The sequence below is a fragment of the Thalassophryne amazonica genome, chromosome 3 (genome assembly GCF_902500255.1).
Source record: "Thalassophryne amazonica chromosome 3, fThaAma1.1, whole genome shotgun sequence".
Lineage (NCBI taxonomy): Eukaryota > Metazoa > Chordata > Actinopteri > Batrachoidiformes > Batrachoididae > Thalassophryne > Thalassophryne amazonica.
Window position 1 is genome coordinate 91303904 of NC_047105.1, and position 23332 is coordinate 91327235.

The following is a 23332-nucleotide window of genomic DNA, read 5'->3' on the forward strand; positions in this document are numbered from 1 at the left end:
ATTGCTGTTGCCAGATCAGCTTTGCAGGTTGGAGCCTTGTCATGGACCATTTTCTTCAACTTCCACCAAAGATTTTCAATTGGATTAAGATCCGGACTATTTGAAGGCCATGACATTGACCCTATGTGTCTTTTTGCAAGGAATGTTTTCACAGATTTTGCTCTATGGCAAGATGCATTATCATCTTGAAAAATGATTTACCATCCCCAAACATCCTTTCAATTGATGGGATAAGAAAAGTGTCCAAAATATCAACGTAAACTTGTGCATTTATTGATGATGTAATGACAGCCATCTCCCCAGTGCCTTTACCTGACATGCAGCCCCATATCATCAATGACTGCGGAAATTTACATATTCTCTTCAGGCAGTCATCTTTATAAATCTCATTGGAACGGCACCAAACAAAAGTTCCAGCATCATCACCTTGCCCAATGCAGATTTGAGATTCATCACTGAATATGACTTTCATCCGGTCATCCACAGTCCACGATTGCTTTTCCTTAGCCCATTGTAACCTTGTTTTTTTCTGTTTAGGTGTTAATGATGGCTTTCGTTTAGCTTTTCTGTATGTAAATCCCATTTCCTTTAGGCGGTTTCTTACAGTTCGGTCACAGACGTTGACTCCAGTTTCCTCCCATTCGTTCCTCATTTGTTTTGTTGTGCATTTTCGATTTTTGAGACATATTGCTTTAAGTTTTCTGTCTTGACGCTTTGATGTCTTCCTTGGTCTACCAGTATGTTTGCCTTTAACAACCTTCCCATGTTGTTTGTATTTGGTCCAGAGTTTAGACACAGCTGACTGAACAACCAACATTTTTTGCAACATTGCGTGACGATTTACCCTCTTTTAAGAGTTTGATAATCCTCTCCTTTGTTTCAATTGACATATCTCGTGTTGGAGCCATGATTCATGTCCACTTGGTGCAACAGCTCTCCAAGGTGTGATCACTCCTTTTTAGATGCAGACTAACGAGCAGATCTGATTTGATGCAGGTGTTAGTTTGGGGATGAAAATTTACAGGGTGATTACATAATTTATTCCTCAGAATTGAGTGAGTCCATATTTTTTTCCCTCTGCTTGGTCTAAAAAGTAACCGTTACTGACTGCCACAATTTTTTTTTCTTGATTTCTTATAGTGTTTCTTAAAGCCAGAAAGTTGCCATTTGAAATGACTTTAGTTTTGTGTCATGTCTGTGATCTGCTTTTTTTCTACAAAATTAAACAACTGAATGAACATCCTCAGCGGCCGGTGATTACGTAATTTTTGCCAGGGGTTGTATCTGGATAGCACTCAGACCTGTTTTTCTAAATCGGTCTCATCCAACATGTGTCCAAACTCAATCCAACTCAAGCCGAATTCAAGCTGTGTACATGTGTGTATATCTGGACTTGTGCTGTGTTCAGATGTGTCAGAAAAACCCATCACAGCATCAGGTGATGATCTGAGGCACTGTAATTTTTCAATGACGATGACATGGACAATACTTTACTTAACTGAAAGATAAAAAGATAAAACGCAGTCAGCTGGCATCTCCAGAACGGTGACCTTGGCAGCCGTGCACCACAATGGTGCTTGCCTTCAAAAGTTAAAAATGTTAAAATTTTGCCATTTACTGGGGTTGCCGAGGGCAAACTGGATGTTGTTTTATCTTTAATGAGGAAGACAAACAGACAATGAGAAATGGATTATTTAAGTACAGAGAGTAGACCGTTGTTAAACAGGTAAACATGAATAATTTGTGATACTACAGTAAAGAATGAATTTATAACTTCACAAAAAGTTAACGTTTTAAGATGCCATCAGAACTATTGCCCCTGCTTTAACACTAGAACTCATTTGCATCTGTCAGTTAAGTCATCACCTGCGGCTTACAGCTGCAGACGACAGAACTTCTGCTACAGAAACTGCTGTGATGGGTTGTCGGACATTGATATCTGAATGTGTGTGTGTCAAGACAGCCCCGCAGAAAAAGAAGGTTGTTTGCTTTGCTGTCCCCACACTGGAGAAGACACTGTGGGCACATAGACATAGTGAGGTAGTGTGACATCATGATCCCAGAGTGAGCCGGATTCAAACAACATTTGCGTTCGGACCTCGGTAAATTCCAGCTCAAATAAGAAAAAAAATATATCCAGCTCTAGATGGATTTGGCCTGAATTGCGCTCAAGCCAGATTATCAACCCCAGTCTAAGAATCAGCCTGATAAAGGTGTTTTTTGATTAGTCAGTTAACACTTATAGACACAGAGAGCAGACTTTATTCTGCAGTGAAAATCCCCCCAAAGTTTATCATATGACTAACCTCCTGCCTTTGTTATATAAAGGAGCTGAGTCCCTGTGTGCTTTGTATAGCCTCCATATGTAACAGCATTTGGAGGCTGACACAGGTGTCAGCAAATAAAAGTAACCTATTGTTTTTTTGGAATGTGCCAATTAACACTTGAAGGCCCAGACAGTTTCACTTCGGCACCAACCTCCTCCCTTTGTTATATAACTGAGCTGAGACAAACAACCATAAATAGGGGATGCCTTTCACACAGACCTAAGATTTTACAATGTCACAACCAATGCAATCAAGAAGGATCAGCACTCAGGAGGCCTTAGCAGTACTACAGAGCATGTTGGACTGTGAATCTGTTGGTGGAAATGTGGGCGACTTTGCATTTCAGAATGAAAACATCGTCATTGATTCTTCAAGTGATGAGGATGCGACTGCTCTTGCACCAGTAAATCCTCCCCTCCAAAGACGCACCAGGATACGGGCGGTCAAGTATGTGATTGAGCCGGACAGTTCAAACACAAGCTAAAAACAAATTCAACCTCAAAAACATTCAACCTCTAAAAAAATTAAACCTTGAAAAATAGAAAAGCAGGGAGAAGCAATCATCCCCCTGCTTTTCTGTTTTTTTGAGGTTGAAATTTTTAGATTTAATTTTTTTTTAGGTTCAGTTTTTTTTAGGTTGAAGTTTCTGAGGCTGAATATTTTGATGCAAAACAAATTCAACCTTAGAAATTCAACCTCAAACTCTGATTTTGTTTCTAAAAAAATTCAACCTGAAAAATTCAAATTCATACTCTGATGGCTCAGATTTACTTCCATAGAGATGGCCCATACTGGCACACACAGTATGTTGGCTGATGAGACTTCATTCAAACAGGCAGTTTGGCTTCTGTCATTACAGGTAGCAACCTCTGCTGGTGTGGCTGCAGGGCCGAGTGTCACCATGGAGACCTCTCAATATGTTAAGATGAATAAACATGTTTTGCAAAGAGGAGGGGGCAAGCAGCACAACTGGAAAAGTCTGGGCCTACAAATGTTAAACTTGATTCACTAAAAAAGGTGCGCACTTCGTTTTGCTTGGTCTGTGAGTTGGATCAAGCGGGTAGTGTTTGATCAGCATACAGCGCTGGATGTTTTTAAAACATACACAAACACACTGCTTCACTTTAAATACACGATAAGATCATCAACAGTGCACATCTGTTTTTTTCACAATAATATTAACTAGATTCTACTACTACTAAAATACATTCAGTAAAACTTGCATATAATAGATTCAGGTGGATCAGCGAATTTTGTCAATTTTAATCGCTATTATAAGTCTATATGAATGTATTATATCCATATAAGCTATATGTATAAAACTGTCAAAATCTGTTATATGTATGTATGTAACGGATTAGTTGCACTCATGAGGCACCAAACGATCTACGGAGAATCCCCAGCACCAATTAGGCTGATGTATTTCCTTGATTGATTCCTTGATGCTTGACCGTGAATAGGGGCTAGCATATTTAATGGCTGGGTCAAAACGTCATCTGAAAAAAATAAATGGGGAAAAGGATTACATTTGGCCAAGTCACTCATTTTCCTAAGTCTGCTGCACAGTGATAAATTAAAATCGTGAAGCCCGATTTGTGCTTCTACAGCTCCATGGCAATACAATGACGTTGACATGCGCGTCACCCTGTTAACGTTCTCCATCGCGTTGGTGGGTGTCTATGCAATTTGCCACAGGAACGGTGCCTTTTTCTGGATTAATTTGTCCCTCAACAAGTTCCACTTCTATATACAATCATCAACCTCCACACAAACAGTATGGTACATGCAATTTCCCTCCATGTATTGTGGGTCATTTGAGCATCTTTTTCTGATACCATGTTGTAAAGTTGGTCATATTTATGGACATTTCTGCCAAACGTATTTGATCCATGATCAAAATGAAATCAGTGTGCGGACTGCAAAAACTATTAAAATATGACAGGAAAGGAAGGAGTGAAAACATAAAAGTGTTGTATTTATAGTTATACAAAATCCGGTGTATACAGTGTTTATTACATGGAAAACTATACAAAAGCATTGGGACTTTTGCTTTTGTCCAGTGAGTGTGAGTATCCGGCTTATACGATGATGGTTTAGGTGAGTTTTAAATGGTAAAATGGACTGCATTTATATAGAGCTTTTCCATCTGCATCAGACGCTCAAAAGGCTTTACAAATAATGCCTCACATTCACCCCGATGTGTGTGTGCTGCCATACAAGGCGCTCACTACACACCGGGAGCAATAGGGCCCTTATTGATTTTCTAGTCAGGCTGGAATTTGAACTGTGGATCTTCTGGTCTCAGGCCCAACGCCTTAACCACTAGACCATCACCTCCCCTGAAGAGGGAGGTGATGGTCTGTATGGTATTGTATTAGTATTGATTTAGTCACTCATCTTCAATCGCTTATCCAGGATTGGGTCACGGGGGCAACAGCTCCAGCAGGGGACCCCAGACTTCCCTTTCCCGGGCCTCATTGACCACCTCCGACTGGGGGATCCCTAGGCGTTCCCAGGTAAGTGTGGAGATATAATCTCTCCACCTAGTCCTGGGTCTTCCCTGGAGTCTTTTCCCAGATGGACATGCCTGGAACACCTCCCTAGGGAGGCGCCCAGGGGGCATCTTTACCAGATGCCTGAACCACCTCAGCTGAACTGAGTAAAAATGAATTGAATTATCTTTCCTGGCACAAAGATAATGTTTTAACAGTAATAATGCATTACTGAAGTACATCTCCAAAGAATAAGCACAAGTAGGCTTAGGACTGGCCTGTAACAACACAACAAGGAACAACTCAAATTACACAATGCCTAATTAAAGTTGGACAAGTTGTTCCCTACCTTAGTGGGACTTCTGGCACTGAGAGGAGACAACAATTAAGAAAGGCTAAATCCAAAAGCTGTGCATATTCAGCATGGTTTGAACATTTCAGAATGTTTTTAATTTTGAGCAACAATTCATTAAACCGTTCCACAAATTTACCAAACGTCTGTGTGCAGCAGTCCTCCAACTGCACATGGAATAACGAAAAAAATAAATAAACCACAAACACTGTCTTCTTTATCAAAAGCAGGAAATCGCAGTATTAATAGTCACAGTTTATCTCTTTATTAGGTTTATAAAGTGTTACAGAAATGGCTCACCTGTGTCACTTTTATAGACATTACACAAAATGAACGCACAAAAAAATAAAATAAGTAAAATCTCAAACACAGTCATCTTTAACAAAAGCAGTAAATCACAGAATTAATAGTCACAGCTTAACTGAGCTAATGGCTCACTATATGCGTTCACAAACACAACTAATGCACAAAAAGTAAATTAATAAAAATACTGACTTTTGAACTGTTTACATACCATTTTTGTCCACAGTGTAAATTACTCGTATTTCAGCTCTTTGAAGAAGAAGAAGAAGGCTCTTCTTCTTCTATCGTGTTTAATGGCAGCCAACATCCTTCTTGGTGCAGTGTTGCCACCTTCATTATAGCAGCACTGTCCGTTACAGTGGAACTCACTGGTCAGTCGCGATCAACTGGTTGGGCACGCCAGTGTTAGCTGGTTGTAACTGCCTGTTTGGAAAACCCTGCTGTATCCTAATGACATGACAAGATACACAATCTTTTTCTTTTGATTTCCATTCTTTTATTCTCTTTCGAAAGAGATTTTATCACCGAACAGTCTGCGAAGCCAGAGCGCAAAAGGGACGAAAGAGGAAATTAACAAAACTGAAGCTCACGATCTCGACGAAACGCACCTGGAGCCACAGCTGGAGCAGTGTGTGTCTGCGTCTCTGCGTTCCAGGACTCGGCGCTGGGACGGAGCTCATAGCACCTGAGTCCTGGAGAAACTGCAAACAGAATCTGTGGAGATCTGTGTGCACGTCGGTGGACCACCTGCTCTGGTTCCTCGTCCAGAACAAAAGAGGGATCATGTCCATCATTATCAGAATCCACACTGTCTGTTGACACGCTGCGCGCTCCATCTTCCTCCAATTAAAAAAAAAAAAAAGTGCGCCGTGGTCACTGCTGTATCACAGTATTATGTTCTAAGCCATATATATTTATTTATAACAGAAAACTGTCAAAAGGGAGAATAAATATAAATATAAGTGTAAAGATGATTAAATACATCAGAGCAGTAAATTAATCAGTGCGTGTGAACGCGCGCATTGACTCAGGTGCGGTTATTTCCACCAGCTGATCACTGATCCACAACGTGAATTCTTTCTTCCAGAACAGCTCTTTATATCATCATTTTGATTCAACTACCTGTTGCCACATGTACAGAAGGACTGGATTATCATTCCTACACTCAGATTGTTATATTTAATAAAAATAATAAGCGCACGCAGGAGCTCCTGCTGCTGCTGATGCTGCATTCAAGTACCGTCGGAAATTACACAACTTTTTTGTTGTTTCAAATTCAACAGTTGCTTGTGGCAAAATAATTAATTATATCCACACAAAAGATTAATTTTGGCCTATGTAAGGTGCCTGAGCCCATTGAAGCTGCCCCCCCCACACAGATCAAAAAAATCCAAGCAAGCAGGCTGAGTTTGCACTGTAATTTCCGATGGACATGAACGCAGCAGCAGCCTCAGCGCTCACAAACCGGCTTCTGCGCTGTGTGAAAACGTTCAGCTGCTCCAACAAAGTCAAATTAAACAATAACATTACAAAAACTACACAAACGATTAAAAAACATCAAGAACGACAGCAAAACGAGACACAGACGACTTGAGGTTTTCGTTGCCCTTCGTTCAAAATTTTCAACAGTTTAAAAATCCTGACGAAGCGCCCGCTGCAGGAACGAAGCTGCGCGAAGGTTAAACGATGCCAACGACAGTCAACGAAGGTCCAGATTTCTTGTTTCGTCAGGTCTTCGTCACCCTTCGTTAAGTGCCGTGTGACTGGGCCTTTAGGGAATACTTTGGACACCACTGACTTAGAGGATTAGTCCTCAGCCTCAAGGGACATAGAGTAGCTCAGTCATTTTAGTCCAACTTAACAAAAAATACAACCCCAATTCCAATGAAGTTGGGATGTTGTGTAAGATATAAATAAAAACGGGATACGATTTGCAAATCCTCTTCAACCTATATTCATGCTCACCTCGTCCACAATTTCTTGGATCATCACACGACTGAAAAGCCACCGAAAGCCGTCTGAATCTTCCGAATGGTGGAAGAGCTGGGCATGTCCCAACATGTCCTGTGAGGCTTCAACACGGTGGCGCTTTTGCTGCGCCATCAGCTTCGTGCTGATGAATTTCGCTGCAACTCTTTTCATGGCAAAATCTTCTGTCACAGTGGAATGTGCCGAAAAAATGCTGATGTCCACCTCTTCCGCAATTTCTCGGACAGTCAAACGACGGTCCCACATCATCACAGCGTTCACTTTGGAAGTGATCCGGTCATTTCAGCATGTTGATAGCCACCCGGAGCGCACAAAATTAAAAGTGATCACAGTGTAAAAATGACGGTGTTTAAAGCCAGGGAAAAAATAAAGCCAGCAAGCCAGGGATGGATTTTAAGCCAGTGAGACTGAGCACAGAGGCGGCTGTCCAGGAATGGACAACAGCGCCGTGCGCGCAAAAGAGCGATTTTGCAGAAATAAACGGACGAACACACAGTTTATAGTGCGATTATGGTGTGTGTGTTTAAGCCGCAGAAGAAATAAAGCCAGCGAGCTGCGGAGCCAGCGAGGAGCACAGAGGTGGCTCTCCAGGAACCCGTGGTTCGGTTCTAGTTGGTCTGGTGCATTACAGGTGGACAGCAGCCTGGCGCACAGTGCACAATCGCCGGACTGTACTAGAGCGTCTATTTTTGGACTGCATTTACAAAAATGTGACATCTTTAAATGCTGCTGTGAATCTGTGAATTGAAAACCCATATTTTAAAGGGACCAGGTGTGGGAGGGCTGGAGGTTTGGACCAAACCCATGTCTAAACGTGTACCAACATGGCGTTATCATGGTGCTATCATGGCACTACGTGGCTTAGTGTGGCTGATGCGAGCCATTCGAGGCTCTAATGACAGGTCGGTCATGGCTCACTAGAGGCTGCTACGTGGCACATGCGGGGTACAGAGAGGCACCTTCATAGCGGATACGTGATAGATGAAAACGTGGGTCATTCGTCGAATAATCGCTGACACTCCCATGCGTGGCTCCTTATTCATCCTTCATTATTCGGTGGGGCCGAGGCTTTACTCAGCCCACATGCCAAAATATTAAACAAACAAAACACAAAATAAAACAAAACACTTTTTACATACATGAAATCTATAGACTGCTAGCAACATGGAAATCATCTGAAAATGCAGATACTGATTTTTCAAGAGTTATTTATTAGCCCAAGAACATGTGATTGCACAGAGTCTTCTGGCCATATCTGGAGTTTCAGGCAGCTCTGCTGCACCTGCTCAGTTCAATGGGCTCAGACAAAATCAGCCAAAACCAGTCTTGGTGTCAAAGTCAACATGATTCAAACTTCATGATTTTGTTCTTAAATATCACTACTACTCCTACTGGCATATTATTTACTACTACATACTACTAGTATTATTTTTTTCCAAAGTAGTAGACTCGGGTTATCATCATCTTCATCATCATGTGCAAAAATTGTCTTTAACATGTCTTCAAAAGTGGACCTTTAAGGAGTTTGAGGGGCTGCCCCACTCCTTACCTCTGTGGGTCAGCCCCTGCATGGTCTGTGTGTGAACTGCAGAACACACATGAAGAGAAAACCCCCTGTCACACCTTGACTATTTAGCCTGCATATGCTGAGCATATTAAAAACGCTGGCATATGCCGGAGTACACCTAATAATTTATGAGTAAGTTTTATTTAAGTTAAGAGCACATTGTAGCGAGTACATCAAAAATAATACGGCAAGTAATACGGTGAGTACATCAAAAAATTTTTGGGCATGCACAGTATTCTCGACATATGCAGTGTATGACTGATATATCCTGTATATGCAGGCCATAAATTGTAGGTAAGTTATGCGATTATTGACACACGTTTCTTGTAAGTTACTCATACGTCGAAATGCGTCCATTGATGCTGTTCATTGATTGGCTTAAAGCTGCAGTCCTCATGTAGTTCAGACTGTTTCAAATATTAAAACCATTCATATACAGAGTAAATATAAAATCTTAATCTTACCCGTTACACCGTTTCAGTCAGATTCATCATCACAACCTGACGAAAATGTATCCACATGAAGCATCCTGATTTTGGAAAACGATGTCTGAAATTACTTTAATTCCTTGTTGTGGCTGAAGAAACAGAGTTTTTAAAGAAGTTCCTAGATCAGGGGTGGGCAACTTGTTCCAGAAAGGGCCAAGAGGGTGCAGGTTTTCTTTGCAGCCACTGACTCCACCAGGTAATTTCACTGATTATGGCCCAGTCACACGGCAGTTAACGAAGGGCAACAAAGCCCTAACGAAACAAGAAATCTGGACTTTCGTTGACTTTTGTTGGCATCATTTAACCTTCGCGCAGCTCCATTCCTGCAGCTGGAGCTTTGTCAGGATTTTTAAACTGTTTGAAAAATTTGAACGAAGGGCAACGTAAACCTCAGTTTGTCTGTGTTTCTTTTTGCTGTCATTTGATTAGTTTTTGTAACATTAGTGTTTAGTTTGACTTCGTTCGACCAGCTGAATGTTTTCACACAGTGCAGAAGCCGGTTTGTGATCACTGAGGCCGAGGCTGCTGCTGCTGCTGCGTTGATGTACCATTGGAAATTACAGATCCTGTTTGCTTGGATTTTTTTTTTAATCTGTGTGGGGGGTCAGCTTCAATGAGCTCAGACACCTTATATAGGTACGAATTAAGCTTTTATGTGGATACAATTAATTATTTTGCCACAAGCAATTGCTGAATTTGACACAACAAAAAAGTTGTATAATTTCCAACGGTACTTGAATGCAGCATTAGCGGCAGCAGCAGCTGCTGCTGCGTGCGCTTAATATTTTTTATTAAATATAACAATATGAGTGTGCGAATGACAATCCAGCCCTTCTGTACATATGGCAACAGGTAGATAATTCAAATGATTATATAAAGAGCTGTTCTGGAAGCCAGAATTCACATTGTGGATCAGCTGCAGCTCGTTGAAATAACTGCCCGTCAGTCAGTGTGCAGCGTTCACACGTACTGATCAGTTTGCTGCTCTAATATATTCAGTCATCTTTACACTTATACTTATTCCCCCTTTTGACAGTTTTCTGTTATAAATCAATATATGGCTTAGAACATAACACAGTGATACAGCAGTGACCACGGCACACCAGAGGGTTTTTTTTTTTAAATTGGAGCAAGACGGAGCGCACAGCGTGTCATCAGACAGTGAGGATTCTGATGATGAAGGAGATGATCCCTCTTTTATTCTGGACGAGGAACCAAGCAGGTGGTCCCACCGACGTGCACACAGATCTCCATAGCTTCTGTTTATAGTTTCTCCAGGACTCAGGCACTACGAGCTCATCCCAGTGCCAAGTCCTGGAACTCAGAGATGCAGACACACACTGCTCCAGCTGTGGCTCTAGGCATGTTTCGTTTAAAGCGTCAAGATCAGCGTTAGCTTCAGTTTTGTTTAGTTCCTCTTTCGTCCCTTTTGCGCTCTTGCTTCACAGGCTGATCAGTGATAAAGCTCTTTCGTCCACCTTTTCTCAATGGTGACTTTTTTTTTACTTTTTCCCTTCGTTCAGGAATCGTCGTGTGCCGTGTGACTGGACCATTAACTGATTCCATCTGCTCAAAGTGATAATAATCAGTGAAATCACCTGGTGGAGTCAGTGGCTGCAAAGAAACCTGCACCCTTTTAACCCTTTTTGGAAGAAGTTGCGCACCCCTGCCCAAGATTGTCTGCTCTCTGTGTGTTTCTCAGCCTGAACCAAAGAACACTGTCACTTTAACAATTAATTTATTTTAGAAGTTGAAAGAGTCACAGCGCCTCATTCATTCACGTCAGCGTTTAGTACAGACATCAGTCGACTCTTCAGCATTTTGCATGCAGTGAAATTAAATCCCATAATCCTCCAAGACAAAAATAAAAAAAAAATATAATGCAATTCTAAAATACCCTTGGCTGAGCATTGTCTTCTTTATAATTTGCAGTCTACTAAATATTGATGTATTTTTTCTGTCAGGGTGCCCAAATTTGTGCACCTGGCTAATTTTGTTCAAAGAATTATTGCAGTTTCTGTAAATACTATAAACTTCATTTCACTTCTCAAATATCACTGTTTGTCTGCTATATGATATATTTAACTGAAATTGCTCATACACACAACCAATGATTTATAAAGGAAAATCATGGAAATCATGAGGGGTGTGCTGATATATATATATATATATATATATATATATATATATATATATATATATATATATATATATATATATATATATTAACCAATTACAAGAAACTTTATTTCAGAGTCAGGGCCATAAATAACACAAAACAAGTCCAATACAAAAATATACAGTATAAAAAACAATAAGTAAGTAAATAAATAAATAAAAGGCTATGTGCAAACATTTCAGTCAGTGCTCCTTCAGGCTAGAGGTATAGTGAGAGCAGCTTAGGGTGGCATTTGCAAAAGCCAAACTAATACTATTCCGAGATTCCTCCAGTCTATTCATAAATTTAAACATTAAATGTCTTGAGTGCATGAAATGTGCTCACTCTTGCAGTGACAAACACCTGGCTGGCACTGCCCCCTCTGGGTATTTTCAAAAGGATGCGCATAGCATCATTGTACACAACATGCCGCCTCTGAATGCTAGATTTCTTATAGCTTGACCATAAATGGGCACAATAAAGTGGTGTACAGTATGCCTTAAACAAGGCTACTTTCACCTACCTCCGTGTGGAGACAGCGTACGTGTCTTTAATGACATGCTCATTAATATTTATATGTTCCAACCCGTGCCATACCGTGCAGTATTGACCCCGACTGCATTTTTCATACATCGGCATACGCTGGCTAAATCATCAAGGTGTGACAGAGCCCAAAGAGGGTGGGTTGCTTGTTTTGAAATCACTGGATCTACTCTGTGAGTTTGTACTTTGAACCAGCAAGACAGACACGCACTGTTGATGATAGAAAAGAGACTTATTGTATATTTAAAGCGTAGCAGTGCATTGTTCTATTATTTAAAAACACACAGCCCTGTGTGTTGATCCCTACAACAAACACTGGCTGCTTGCTCCACCATGTAGACAAAAGTGAGAGGATGCACACTTTGTGACTCAAGTTTAACTGAATAATAAAAAACAAATAAAAAACAAAAACCCCACCTTTGTCAGGCTTATTCTTATGCAGGGGTGGTGTCCAAGTCGCTAAGTGTGCTTGTTTCCAGTGTGGAAGGTTCCCGGTTGAAACCCACCCCTGCCCTTTCTCCATGAATCATAGAGAAGGGGCCGGAGTGGGAAGATGCGGAAGGGCATCCGATGTCAAACGTGCCAAATCAAGATTCAGGTCCACCTCAAATCTGTTGTGGTGACCCCAAGTGAAACCAAGGGAGACGCTGAAGGGGTTTAAATGGAGCTGATTTTTATTGGATTCGATCAAAGTTTTGATAGTCATCAACAGGGCACCTAGCGGATGTATCAGTGGGGCTTTTGAGGAAATCACTGTGGAAAAGTGGCGCTCCACAGTCCCCCACTGTCACAATATTTTGTTAATCCCAGGGGAAATTGCATTTGTTTCATGTGCTCAGTACAAAATACCAAGTAGGAGAGGAAAGCACTTAGAAAAATAGAAATTGAATTTTAAATACACAACATTACAAATATACACTATATCCAGTTTGTGGAATTAGGGTGTCTGACATTCAGAGGGAAGAGTTGTACAGTTTGATGGCTACAGGCAGGAATGATTTCATGAGTATGTCACTGGAGGTCCTCCTGTGTTCCACTAGGATGTCATGTAATGGGTGGGACCTATTGTCTAATATCGTCTGTAACTCAGACAGCATCCTCCTGTCTGACACAGTTGACAAAGTGTCCTGATCTGTTTATTGAGTCTGTTGGCATGCACTACTCAGTCTGCTGCCCCAACACACAGCAGCAAACAGGGATGCACCGATCCACATTTTTCACTTCCGATCCGGATATCTGCTGATACTGATACTATTCCGATACCAGAGCTCTGTTTGCTTTAATATTATTATTATTACCTCCGCCAAGGAGGTTATGTTTTCGGTCGCGTTTGTTTGTTTGTCTGTCTGTCAGCAGGATAACTCAAAACGTTTTGAACGGATTTTGATGAAATTTTGTGGAGTGGTTGGAAATGACAAGAGGAACAAGTGATTAAATTTTAGTGGTGATCCGGATCACGATCCGGATCCCGATGCTAATGCATTAGCATGTCTATGGCATTTTCAATGTTAAAAGTTAGCATTAAGCAGTTGCAGCTGTCATCACGTTCGGGTGCATTTGTTTTCAAATTGTAATATTTCTTAAATTTATTTTTGTTTATATATTAATCTAATGATTATTATATACAATTTTAGAGAAAGAGACAAAAAGAAATAGATCACTGTGCCAAGGAGGGAATCTCTTTAGGGTCAGTGGCCCTATGGCCTTGTTTAGAGAAGTGTTTCATGAATGATGAGACTTTTTTAGGTTCAATGATTCCACGGCGTGTAGATGTTATGGCGTCAGTGACCCCATGGCCTTGGCGGAGGCTTCTAGTTATTATTATTATTATTATTATTATTATTATTATCATCATTGTTGTTGATTTATATGAGGATAGTTTGTATCTCCAGTTATACAGCTTCATGATGAAGTGGTATGGAGGAAGATTTTCTTGAAAAGAAGACCTGAAAGTTCAGCTACAATTTCCTAGAAGGTACATCTGAGATGCAAGCCTAGATTTGATGTTTTAGTGAAAGAAAATCCTCCTCTATACTACTTCAGCTGTGTCACTAATGATACAAAATGTATTATGCACAATTTCTCAATCACAGCCAGAGAAGCCTATAACTTCTTCTGGGTGTCTAGGTGTCTTTCCTTACTCTTCCTCTTACACAGACATTCAGTTTTTGAGAGCTATCTGCTCCATACAGATTTACCATAGAGTGCCATACTGTTTGTATTTGTTCATCATCAAGTCCAAGACATATTCAGTGACTTGGAAATGTTCATGTGTCCATCCCCTAACTTGTCTGAAGAACACTGGCCATAAAACTGATTATTTACAAGTATTATATCAGAGCATTCCATCTTGGCTTTTATATTTTTAATACATTTTTGTCAATGTGTAGAGATTTGCTTTCAGTTTGATTTTAAGTAAGATATTTTTAGAAATTTAATTTTTTAATTTTTTGTATTTGTATTGGCATAAACAAATTAACCCTCTGGGGCCGACGCCGTCATATACGATGGCTAAGACCAAGCTTTACTAAATTATAAATAACTTTTTAATGATATGGGATAGAAACTTACTTTTTTTTTTTTTTGCCGCTAATGCTGCATTTTTTTTTTTTTTTTTGCGGCCATCTTTGTACTCCTCATAGAAGCTGTGTGATGATATGTGCAATGTGAGTATCCAATCAGAATTGGTTCACCGTCGCATAGTTTTCCAAAATCCAATCGTAGGGCAGAGTCATCTCACGTGAAAAGCCAAAGATCGTTTTCAGGAGTGATATGTTACTAGTTGGCCCTTTTGAATAGCCCCCTGGGTGCTCCGATGAGTACATACTATTGGGCTCCAAATGCGCCCTGCGCCATTACGCACAGCGATCACTGAAAGCAGACGGAGAGCCTCTGATAACAATCTCATGTGCTCAAACAAAGAGTGTGTAACTATCAGGATTGCTCCACTAGTTTGCATGTGAATGTTACTGGATAACTCTGTTGCTTTTACCATGGAGACAAAAAAAGGCATAGACCATTTTGTATATATTGTTAAAAATGTGCATTTGTGTTTATTGTTTGAACCTTTTTGTTGTACAGTCTTTCAAACAAGACCTCAAATTACCTTTATAAAGTGTCAAAACAGTTGTTTATTATAGTTTGCTGTGTGTTTTGAATAAATGTGTGTGGAAAATTATTTTCCGCTTTAATTTTCCTTCCTTATTTTTGATTGTAAACCTTTATTACACTTACAAAACACAACAAAAGCATATATATTATGAAAGCACAGGTTGTCCTGAAAAAAAAGAGACATAAAACTTGATTGTGGGATGCAGGAAGAGCTGTTAACAGCGATAATAAAACATTTATGCCAGGTGAGTGAACTGTCCAAAAAATGCCCTCAGACCCCAGAGAGTTAAAATGTGTGAAATACCAAGTGTTCCAATGCCTTTGCAGGACACTCTATATCTTGGCTGCAAGTGTTCAATCAGGCTGCAAAATCCTTCATTTTCTACAACTGATAACGGTTGATCATCGAGTACAATGAAGTTGAGCAACGTCATCTCTTTAGCTTTCACGTTGGTGGAAGTTTACCATGTTTTTGGAATGACTCCAGAAGTGTTTTCTGCCGGCCCTTTTGTCTTACTGGTCCCGACTAAAAAAAAATCTTTGTGCTCTATAATGTGGCACTTTTTCAAATGTTCACTGTATTGTAGGTCGCAATGGAGCTTCCACCTCTCAATACAGCGGCTTTGAAAACATTGCATGTTGATGTCTTACTTTGTGGTGTTTCTAATGTAAAATTTTTCCACACAGCGGACATGTTGTGATGAAAAGTGGATCAGTAACAGTACTGCTTAATATTCGCCTGCTAGCTGGCGAATATTAAGCAGTACTCCTCAAGAAATAGAGACGGCACTGGTGCTTCTTGGGCAGGGCTTAGTGTTTTTAGCCCAGTCCAGCTTATTGTCAGTGTGCACCCCCAGGTATTTATAATCTTCCACCGTGTCCACAATATGCCCCTGGATGGAAACGGGGGTCAGTGGTACCCCGACTTTCCTCATGTCCACAATGAGCTCCTTTTTCTTTGTAACATTTAGCTACAGATGGATCTGCTCGCACCGTGAAAAAGACATCACACAAAGCTAGTTTTGAGTTAAAGGTGTGTTGTAATGCACTTTTCCTGAAATATGTAATGAGTGTAATATTACTAAAAATTTATTAGTAATTCCTTACATTACTGTGTTACAGCAAAAAGCAAAACCTTATTGTAATTGCGCTACTTTTGTAGCGCATTACTTCCAACATTGACAGCATCATACTTTTTAAATAATTTTTGCAGCATGGTTGGGTCATGTTTCCAGGACCCTCCTTTCTGAGATCTTAATGGTGACAGACGTTGATAAGCAGATGAAATTTGTGACAGCTTGCAGTTAACTTGACATGCATTGTCTACATGCCACTTATGAGCAGAAAAATCATCGGTTTTTGCAAGAAGTAAATGATGTGACAGACAAGATTCTCTTGCCAATTAATTGCTGACAGTGAGAACCTGGTATATATTTTAAATCGCACAGCAAAGATGTTGTAGGGTAATTCAAGGATTCAAAGGATTCAAAAGAATTTTATTGTCATATGCACAAAGGAACATGTTCCCTGCACAATGAAATGTGTTTACTGCATTTAACCCATCCTAATTGCCAGTTAGGAGCAGAAGTCGCCTTTAGGCGCCCGGGGACCATCTCCAGATGTATATCCTGCCTTAGATCAACAGCAGGGCTGAGCAAACCATGACCGGCCTCATGACGACAGACGAACACACAACACACATAAGCCGGTCCGGTACATGAACACATATAAAAAGCACACACAAGGAAAAACTTGGGAAAGAAAAACCTTCATTGCTGCTGTATTGAATCATGCAGCAGCAATGCAGGAAAAAACCCATCAGCACAATGAACAATGATCACACACAACAACAGGACGAGAGACGACGACCGAGATTTGTAAGAGTCCAGTTATCAGACAGAACACCCGGAGGCCGCCTTTAGGCGCCATCAACGGCCTTGTTTGTCCATTCTGGAGGGAGGAGGGGCCCAGCCCTGAACAGTCCACTGTCCACAGTCAACGTCAGAGCTGGAGAAGCTGAGGGCGGGGGAGACCAGGGGAGTGAGGCATGAGCGTTGTTCTTCTCCAGGAGGTTTTTATCACAGCAGCCTTGAATTGGAGCTGTGTTTTGGGAAGCCCAATGAAAATCCAGATTAGCATACGCCTGAAAGATTCCACAGTCTGAGACAGAGTGGCTTTCAATGCATCTGAATTAGGAGAGGAGATGTGGTCATTACTGATGATCAATGCAGTTTTCCAGCACAGCCATTCTTCCGGAGATGGTATCCAATGCGCGGTTAACACCCGCCGACTGAGCTGATACTGCCCTTCCAATCAAATCAATCATGTGGGGCAGCCTGGACGGGCCAATTATTGCCGCTTCCACTTTCTTAATTTTCCTGTAAACCAGCGCTATGCCCGCTCCACACAGCAGGAACCCGGTCACCACCATGCCAAATATATACACATCTTCGATGTCCTCCACAGACAGCGTGTAAAGGCACATGACCTGCCATTTCCTCCAACTGTCCATCACGTAACCCATCACATGTGTCCCGTCAGGACAGGTCGGGTCCTCCGCTCCCGAGTGTCTTGTAGAAAAAATAGTGTCAATTGCGTTCAGAGACCACTTTAACTGATCCATTTATGCTGTTTCCAGAATAGTAAAGCTGGCAGCCTCACAGACAACACGCCACAGAAGCAGGAAAGATAAGGAGGGAGGGAGAAGAGCAAAATGTGACCGTCTCGGCCGAGAGCAAGGAGGCAAAAAAAAAAAAAGTGTTTGGTTGGTAATGTGTTTGGTTACGTTTGAATTTACTTTGTTTGACATCACATGTCCTGCTATTGCACATATCATGTTGATATTCAAGCAGTATATTGGACAGCTCTTAGACAGACACACACACATACATATATAATAGCCAAGTGGCCTCTGTGTGCATGCGTGCATGAGTATGGCTTTGATCACGAAGAAACTGGGGAGAGCTGACTTTTGCCGTCTTGTATGCTTTGGGTCAAGGATGAACCTTGCGAAAACGAAGTTGATAGGACTAATATTTTTGGAGAAATTAGTGATATTATCTAACAACAGTGAACAGTGGATGTTGTTCTACAATGAACCGTGAGTTTGGGGTTTTAGTTTTAAATGTTATTGTTATTGTGGTTCTTGTTAATTTAACAGTGTTGTTAGTGGTATTGATTTCTTGTGTTTTTTTTTTTTTAGTTCAATTGGTTTAATCAGTTTAGTTACATATTCTTAAATACGTACATAGAGAGTCTTTCGTTATATTGTCATGTTGCTTTGATTTCATGTTTTCTGTTTCTTCACCCTTGTAAAGCCTTGTAAAAACCTTGTAAATGTTAGAATGGTAAGCAGTGGGTCACCCCTCTGAATCTGGTTTGGTTGAGGTTTCTTCCTCAATGTCATTAGAGGGAATTTTTCCTTACCACTCTCGCCTTTGTGCTTGCTCTAGGGGTTGGTAAGCTTAGACCTTGCTTGTATGAACCGCTTTGAGGCAGCTTTGTTGGGATTTGGAGTGATCTGAAATTAAATAATTTGAAATTGAAATAGCTGCGTGTCATGTTACCATTACCATGAGTGACAAATGTAGTGTGTTTGATGTCTTCCCCCACCGTCTGTGTTTGTGGGTGTGTAAAAATAAAAGCACCTGCTTGGGGCAGAATGCAGAAAAGACAAAAAGCTCTGGCTTGGTTTTCATTCTTCTGTGCAGCTTGTCATAGTAAGTCCCTTCGGCTGCTCTCTTGTTTTGCACTCGGGGTTGCCACAGCAAATCCAAGGTGGATCTGCATGTTGAATTGGCACAGGTTTTACGCCGGATGCCCTTCCTGACGCAACTTCACATTACATGGAGAAATGTGGCAGGGGTGGGATTTGAACCCGGAACCTTATGCACTGAAACCAAGCGCATTAACCACTTGGCCACCACCTCTGCTATATATGAAAAGATAAGTGGCATCTTTGTACATGTATGCATGCATGTGTGTGTACAACTTTGATCATGGACAAATTGGGAAGAGCTGACATTTGCTGTTTGGTCTGCTTATGTACTTTGGGTGAAGGATGAACACCACCAAAGCGGAATGTTGATAGGATGAATATTTTTGGAAAAACTACGGATATTAGCTAACAACACTGAACAATAGATATTGATAATTACATTCTGGACTCGCGCCATTCCAGGAGGGGGAAGTAAATCATCTATATATTAAATGCGTGCATGTGTGATTTTATTTAGTAAGTTCAATGTAAGTACATAATATAATTGTAAATTTGTTAAAAATACATGGATGACACAAGAAAGTAAAAACACTTATTTCCATTGTGGTCCATTTAAAAATAAAATGACAAAATAGAAGTAATAATAAAATAAAATAATAATACCGATAATAATAATAATAATGATAATAATAATAGTATGTGTATGATAACAAGAACCTAAACCGTTTGTTAATACATTAAGACAGTAAATTAACATTAAAAAATTACGTAATTGACAGGAAATAAAAGGATTGAGTTCTTCTTCTTAAAACTGTGAGGTCTAAGGTTCTAAAAACATTCTGGACTCACATGCCATTCCAACTCATTATAGAAACTTTGCATAATTTATTACCACCCTTGAAAAATGTTTGCTACCTATTTTATGAACACTACTCAATCTGGAGCCCATGCATCCCCATGGGCAACACGCTATTGTATATGTATGTATATATGTTTGTGTGTTTTATGTATGTATATGTCTGTGTGTAAAAACTAAAGGTAATGGCTAGAGTTGTGTTTGAAAGACTGTTTTCTCTGTTACAACATGCAGGCAAACAGACAAAACAACTGGGTCTTTGTGCAAAACCATTGGCTTCTGGAAGACATTTCTATCATCTATAGAAGACTGTCTTAAGGATTTGCCCACAGAAAAGCAAAAATCATGTACCAGGTGGTACCAGGTGGAGCAGGGGGCACAATTACAGAGGTTCTCCCCAAGCAGAAACTTAGCAAAGACACTCGTCCATTAGTTGGAGCTGGAGTCATTGGCCTGGTGCTGGTGATTGCCGCGGTCACTGCATGGTGCTATTACATCGCCTCCCTACGAAAAGCTGAGCTCCTGAAGACACAACTTTTGGATCTAAATAAAGATGGCTACATTATCCGCAACCAAGGAGGGTCAATTGTTTTTCGCATGGATTTCAGGTTGGTATCTCACCTTATTATAATTTCTTTAACTTGCCATGTCTCTTATTACCCATCTTACATTTCCATTTACAATGGAAATGTATGTGCTGGAAAAGGGTTATGTATTTGTAATTATCTTTGCAGGTCAGGGACCCTGGATTTGGATTCATGCACCAAAGAGGGGGAGATTCTGAGCTGTGAACGTACCACGGATAGAAAACTTAACTTTTTCATTGAAACAGTGCGACCCAAGGACACGGTGCAGTGCTATCGTGTGCGCTGGGAGGAACTTGTTCCTGACATTGCAGTTGAGCATGCCATGACATACAAATTTGCACATTGGTATGGTGGTGCTATATCAGCAATTCAGCACTGGCCTATATCCATCTCTGGCCAACAGGCTCCTAAACCATTTGTCACTAGTAACATCTACTCAAACCGCAATGAATTTGGTGGAATTTTGGAGAGTTATTGGCTTTCATCCAATGCTACAGCCATCAAAATTAACAATTCTGTGCCTTTTCACCTCGGATGGAATGACACAGAAAAGACTATGTATTTCCAGGCACGATACAATGACAGTCCCTTCAAGCCAAATCCATGGGAGACTCCATGTGCAGAGCTTAGCTACAGAGTGTGCGTCGGACTAGACGTAACTTCCATCCATAAGTACATGGTCCGGAGATACTTCAACAAACCAAACAAAGTCCCTGCCAAGGCCATGTTTCAGCATCCTATTTGGTCCACTTGGGCACTACATAAAACTGATATTGACCAAGAGAAATTCTTAACATATGCTGCCAACATTCGTAAGTATGGCTTCAATTGTAGTCATCTAGAACTAGACGACCGCTACACTAGGCACTATGGCGACTTTGATTTTGATCCAGCAAAGTTTCCCAATGCTTCCGCCATGTTTCAAAAGCTGAAAACAGATGGCTTTCTGACGTCACTCTGGATTCACCCTTTTGTTAATTATGACTCAAAGAACTTCCATACCTGTGTAGAAATGGGGCTATTTGTCTGTGAGCCTACAGGCCAGCTGCCAGCTTTGGTGCGCTGGTGGAATGGTATTGGAGGCATTTTGGACTTCACAAATGCAGAGGCTCGTGATTGGTTTTCCTACCAACTACGTTCACTGCGTGCTAGGTATGGTATCTCTTCTTTTAAATTTGATGCAGGTGAGACAAATTACTTACCTTGGAAATTCAGCACCAGCGTTCCTATTCGTGACCCGAGCACTTTTACAAGACGTTACACAGAGATGGCTATTCCTTACAATGATAGAGCAGAATTGCGTAGTGGCTACCAATCTCAGAACATATCCTGCTTCTTTAGACCTATTGACCGGGACTCTGTGTGGGGCTATGAGCTGGGTCTCAAATCACTTATTCCCACAGTGCTCACCATCAGCATTCTTGGCTACCAGTTTATTCTTCCAGACATGATTGGAGGGAATGCCTATTTGAACCACGAAGATGGGAGTAGTGCTTTGCCTGATCGGGAGCTCTATATCCGCTGGCTGGAACTGTCAGCTTTCATGCCGTCCATGCAGTTTTCTATTCCGCCATGGGAATACGACAATGAGGTGGTTGAAATTGCTCGGAAATACACAGCTCTTCACGAGAGCATTGTTACACCACGAGTACTGGAGCTGGCTAGTGAGGTGTTGAACACTGGAGATCCAATCATACGGCCCCTGTGGTGGATTGCCACAGGTGATGAGACTGCCTATAAAATTGACTCCCAATTCCTCATTGGCGATGACCTAATGGTAGCACCGGTACTGGAGCGCGGAAAGCAGGAACGTGATATATACCTGCCTGCTGGCCGCTGGCGAAGCTACAAGGGGGAGAGATTTGACATAAAGGAGCCTCTACATCTCACAGACTACCCTGTTGACCTGGATGAAATAGCTTATTTTCTATGGGTGTAATTAGGGAGGGAGTCTAAAAATGAACCAGCTTGAGTAACTCTTACATCAATGTCCTTGTGAAAACAAGCTTAACATATTTTCTTTTGTGCTTTACTATTAGAAATCCATAAAAGAGACTGTAATACAATCTAATTGAAAAACGTATGTGAAACAGAATAGGAAGACTTTTTAAAACATTTAAAACTGTTGAAATTGGTAGGTACAGTCCTCCATAAATGTTCAAGTGGGATTTTTTTTTTCTCAACAAATCTTAGTTTTTAACCAAATGGCATTGTTTTTGTTTTCATTATTTTATTTTATTTTATTTTGTTTTATTTTGTGCAGTCCAAGTTATTTCCGGGACACTGTTTTATGCTTGAGCTCGTATGAAGGCCTGTTTAAATCACAGGCCTCAAACTGGTTCAAAAAAGGGCCAAAAGGTTTCACGTTTTCAGTGCAATGGAAGACTCCAAGGTGACTTATTTTATTAAAAACCAACACCACTTTGCACAGACGGGAGGAGTTAATTACTGAAATCTCCTGTTGATGTAGTGTAGTTGGTAAAATAAATGAAAACCTACACCCTCTCTGCTCTTTCTGGAATCACTGCTTATTATTCATGGCTGCAAGATGTCTGTCAAGAGAAAAATTTCCATCAAAAGTGAATTATTTGTTCTGCCATAGTCTGGTTGAGTCTCAGTCTAAAGGGCTCATTATGCTCAAACTTAAATACTGATACAGACAGAGCTTTCTGTTCACACTCTGTTCATGTTGTTTTTGTGCATTTGTATATGATTTCTGATAACTTAAGCATACAGACAAAACTAAAGCATTACTAGAATTTGTGGGGGCAGGGCACCTAAGTTCAGGCAAGACAAGTCCTCTGCAAAAGGATGAATAAATAAAAATGAATGATAAAAATG

The 23332-nt window shown here is 40.7% G+C and overlaps 1 protein-coding gene across 1 annotated transcript in view; it reads left to right on the forward strand.

Moving 5' to 3' along the window:
- myorg (myogenesis regulating glycosidase (putative)) overlaps window positions 1–22996 on the forward strand; it is a 105882-nt gene extending 82886 nt beyond the window's left edge. Inside the window, exons 2-3 of the mRNA XM_034167089.1 lie at window positions 20139–20512; window positions 20639–22996. Of these exons, the coding sequence (XP_034022980.1) occupies window positions 20250–20512; window positions 20639–22430 (2055 nt within the window). The 5' untranslated portion in view covers window positions 20139–20249 and the 3' untranslated portion in view covers window positions 22431–22996. The remainder of the gene's footprint in view (window positions 1–20138; window positions 20513–20638) is intronic.
- Window positions 22997–23332: the final 336 nt, after the last annotated feature.